The following is a 4,709-nucleotide window of genomic DNA, read 5'->3' as shown; positions in this document are numbered from 1 at the left end:
AAAGGACCAAGATTTAGTGCTAGAATAGTTGGATGATGCAAACCAACTTCATTAAACAGGTGTAAATGGCGCGGGGCATAGCAGAATATGCAGAAGTAGACACTTAACCTTATATAAAATTAAACAAATAGACACACGTCTTACATCATGCATGTATCATGATATGTTGTGCGTGTGTCTTCTTGTTCAACTTTGTTTAAGTTTGAGTGTCTACTTGTGCACACTCAAAATTGAAGAACATAGATGTCGGCTGAAACCAAGTTAAAAGGCACGTTTACGTATTATATCATTTATAAAAACACAACTAACAAAATCCATATAACAATCCATAGACATAAAAAGGAAATAGTCATAATAACTTATTCAGAAAAGTTCATAAGACTACTAGGCGCAACAAGTAACCAAATAACATGAAACAGCTCTCTGCTACAACCAGCAACAAACAAACAGCAAACCCGATATAATCCCACAAGTGAGGTTTGGAGAGGGTAGAATGTACCTCTACCGTTAACCAGCAACAACAAACAATAGCTGCAATAACAAAAAAAGTACAACACAGTTTTAAACAGAATATGTATGAGCATGTCAACAAGAAAATATATTCAAGGGAACATAAATGAGTGATAAAATAACATCAGTATTTGCTTAAGATTGTACCTGCAATCAGATTGGAAATGAACTAGAGGTTGCAGCCTTAATCTTTCAATGCTAAGAAAAGATTTTAACGTCACATTTGTGGCCATAACCCTCTCTTGTTTCTTTGATAATCCTAGCTGAGTCGGCAACATCTTCACTGCATGATTTTACCTCAATGTATCGCAAACAACTTAGTTCCTGAAAACTATCAGGGATGGCTTCGAGATGTAAACATCCACGCAAAACCAATTTCTCAAGGCGATCGAAGGCTTCCTCAGACACTTCCCATTTTGAGAGTTGGAGATTTTCTAGTTCCAAGAGTTTGAGCTGAGAAAACTCCTGATCTCTCACTTCCCATTCACCCATTTCAAAGGCAACTTGTCGCAGTTTAAGTACCTCAAGGTTGACAAGTTTGGCAATAGTTGCAATTTCCTCAGGTGGCAAAGGAAATTTGCATAATGTCAGTTTCTTGAGATTCTCTGGAAAGTTTAATCTTGAAGGACCTACCTCCGAGATACCAACGAAGACTACTTTTAGCGTTTCAAGTTGAGATAATGAGTCTAATACAGGAAACCGATTTTCATTCTTTCCCCAACGCCCTAAATCAGCAAATACGCATCTTAACTTCCGAAGATTGGGTGTTCTTCTTACCATCCTTTCCATATTGTTCATCCTGGAGATATATATTGAAGAAAACGTTTTCAAATTGTCCAGCTTTAAGGACTTTCCATCACAGGATTCTGGTGCATCACGCGAAGCAAACAAAGCGCCATCACAAATGCTAACATATCTCAACTTACTCAGCTTCCAAAAAGTATCTGGCAACCATACTTGTCCTCCATTTCTTTTGACTATGAACGTTTGAAGATTCCAAAGATTTTCTATAGATGATGGAATAGAATTCTTAGTAGTTTGAACAGCAAGGTACCTTAGCTGATTAAGTTCAGTGGGAAAAGAATCTACAACAACCACCTCTAAGTCTAACACCCTGAGATATTTGAAGTTGCCAAAGATGAAAGAGGCATGTCCCATTGATGAACATGCACTATCACTAAGCTCCCTGAATAAGATAGAACGAGCATGTGAGCTTGATGGCTTCCACTCAGAAAGATCATCCCGATTAGAACAAAAGGATAAACGGCGGTGCATAGGCCTTTTAGAATAAAAACGCGGAGGATTGGAATGACGATCCCTGGAATCAAGAATATAAGTAGGATAAGGAATAAGAGAAAATATCCTAATTAATCAAAACATATAAAGAGGTAATACCTTTTCAGCCACAAAAGGAAATTATCTTCCTTAGCTTTCTCCTTGCAGAAATCGAGCATTAGATCATGCACACGACATGCTTTGATCTTCCCGGTTGAGTTCCTCTTAGTTATCATAATGAGGTTTCTTCCGATAAGATCCTTCAAGTAATCTTCTGCCGTATCCTCCAAACACTTGTCCTCATTGTTTTTTAAGAATGCCTCAGCAATCCATAAGCTTGTTAATTTTGACACTGAAATTTCCCTGTCCTCTAGAAATGCACTGAAATATAAAAAGCATGATTTCAGTTTGTTAGGTAAATCTTCATAACTTAATTTTACTAAATCCTTTGCGCCATCCTGCACTCTTTCCCCAAAACTTAATTCCATCCGCGTCCAGCATCTTTCTGTCTTGTCAATCTTTGTGAGAAGACCAGCCACTAAAACAATGGAAAGTGGCAGCCCATTACACTTGAATGCAATGTTTTGCCCAACTTCTTTTAGATCTTCGGGGCACATTTCTTCCCCAAATACCTTTTTTTGTAATAACAACCAACTCTCTGAATCTTTCATACTACGCAAGTGTATGGGTTCAGTGACACATTTAGCATACGTAGCAACTTCTTCAAGTCTGGTCGTCAGAATTATTCTGCTACCTTTTTTGGCCTCAGGAAAGCATAATCTCAAATCGTCCCATGCTTGTACTGCCCACACATCGTCAATGATTAAGAGGTACCTCTTTGGCAATAGAGTTTTTCTTAGTCTATCAGCTAATATATCAGCACTTCTTTTACTAATATCAGTGAGACCAGAATTAGCAGAACTCAAAATGGAAAACAGCAAGTCTTCACGCGTGTATTCTTGTGAAAAACGACACTCTGCACAGATATCAAAATGAGTACCAATTATGCCATCATTGATGAAACTTCGAGCAAGGGTTGTTTTGCCTGATCCAGCCATACCCACAATGGAAACAACATCCAGTTCTCGTGATCCTCCAACTAGTTGATCTCTTATAGTTTTACAGACATCTGTAAAACCAACCAGTTCTCCGTCGGTAGCTTGGGAGGCACTTGTCATAGTTTTTCCCTTGGGTTTGGTCAACTCAGTCTTAATGAGCTCAATCTCCCTTATGATTTCCAAGAGCCACGTCCTAAGAAAAGTAATAGGTACATCACTAATTGCAAAAGAATCAAGTATGTACTCGACCTCATAAGCCTTATCAATGACTCTTCCAACAAGATTTTGGAGTTCGTGATGCTTATTATTGCCTTGTTCTGCTACACGCATGATGAAAGGCTCGAAAAAGTTAAGCTCCTCATGGACTACCTCGATTTGATCCTTCACAGAAGCAAGTGAAGCAGAATGACCAGACAGGAACTCTTTCAAGCTAATAAGAAGGCAATTGGAAAAACCCAATTTATCATTCTTAGGCAAATGAGATGTTACCCACTCTCGGATCTTGTGGCAAATCTCTGTTTTGACTGACTGAATAATGCCATCGAGAAGAAGCAATTTTTGGTCCCAATTACCCTGCGAGTAGACAGTAAGTCCAGCATGAATGACCAGCGTCACTAGTCGCTTGAAGAAATGGATCCTCATCTCATCCTGAATGTCGTTAATCAATGGTAACTCTTTGAACAAAATTCTCAAACGGTTGATCTGTTCAGGAAAAGTATACTTTTGATCTGTAGTCCATGAATCCGCTCCTAAATGCATGTGTACGTGCAGAAGAAAATCCATGAATTCATCCGCAGCTTTATCGAGGTACCAGTTGACATGAGTGCTGTTGAATGATGATAACTTTAAAACATATTTCAGGAGCTCGTCACCGGGGACAATCTGGCTACACATCAAGGTATTCTCCATCATATGAGAAAATCTGTCGTAACAAGGCAAGTATAAGAAAATTGCTGCACGGGTAGTCACAAATCTAAAATGAAGCCAGAAAGTTTGCCAGCAGTTAATTTGTATTGTTGAAATGCATATTTTTCCCAGAAAGAAGATAAACTTCTTCAGTGCTCTCAACTCCTTTACGAACGATTCCACTTGAGAATGTACATCAGGCAGCTTGACAAGGCGAACAATCAGCAGGTCCTTAAAATTCTGTACAACATTGTCTATGTATTCCAGCATATCTATGTGGTTCAGAGGCGTAGTAACAGGAAGTAGACTTTCTTCTGAATCCAAATAATTTTTTGGGATAAAGAATTTGCAATGCTCTATCGATCCTAGCACGTAAGAGGGATCAGCATCAAAGTTAGAGCGATACAGATCTTCTGCAAATACCAGGAGACTTCTAATCCGCATTTGAAGGGATCTACTCCACTCACAATGCCTCAAGAGGAGAAATCTACCCAGAAACCATAGCTCTGTCTTAATCAACTTGATTTCCTTCTTTTTGTCATCCGTCAAGTGATACTCACTTATCCTTTGCAGAATGCTTACCGGATCAGGATCAGGATCAGGGTAAGGATCCTCTTCATCCGACATACTTCTGAATTTGCAAATAATTGAAGAGATTAGTGTATTGTGTTAGCATGATGGACAGCTAAATGATTGTATATATTAATGTAATTATATAGTGATATAAATTATCATGATCATATATATTTGTTGTAGAATCAAAGGAATAAATATTGTGAAAGAATAGCTGATTTGGAGGGATAGCAAGGTAGATTTAGAGGGATTGAATAGCAGATTTGTAGAGATAGAATAGCTGATCTTTAGGGATAGGAATGGCGGATCTTTAGGGATGTGTAATCTTTATTTTCTCTATATAAAGGAAAGACTCTCACTTTGAGAGACATTCAGCAGAAAATTGAC

General features: G+C 38.4%; 1 protein-coding gene across 1 annotated transcript in view; it reads right to left on the bottom strand.

Moving 5' to 3' along the window:
- Nucleotides 1-261: 261 nt before the first annotated feature.
- Nucleotides 262-4,709, bottom strand: part of LOC102586664 (putative late blight resistance protein homolog R1A-3) — a 10,176-nt gene continuing 5,728 nt past the window's right edge. Inside the window, exons 2-4 of the mRNA XM_006360371.2 lie at nt 1,906-4,380; nt 658-1,828; nt 262-531 (exon numbers count right to left, since the gene is read on the bottom strand). Of these exons, the coding sequence (XP_006360433.2) occupies nt 709-1,828; nt 1,906-4,376 (3,591 nt within the window). The 5' untranslated portion in view covers nt 4,377-4,380 and the 3' untranslated portion in view covers nt 262-531; nt 658-708. The remainder of the gene's footprint in view (nt 532-657; nt 1,829-1,905; nt 4,381-4,709) is intronic.

The sequence above is a fragment of the Solanum tuberosum genome, unplaced genomic scaffold (genome assembly GCF_000226075.1).
Source record: "Solanum tuberosum cultivar DM 1-3 516 R44 unplaced genomic scaffold, SolTub_3.0 scf00322, whole genome shotgun sequence".
In the NCBI taxonomy this organism is placed as follows: domain Eukaryota; kingdom Viridiplantae; phylum Streptophyta; class Magnoliopsida; order Solanales; family Solanaceae; genus Solanum; species Solanum tuberosum.
This window is presented reverse-complemented; position numbering and strand designations above follow the sequence as displayed.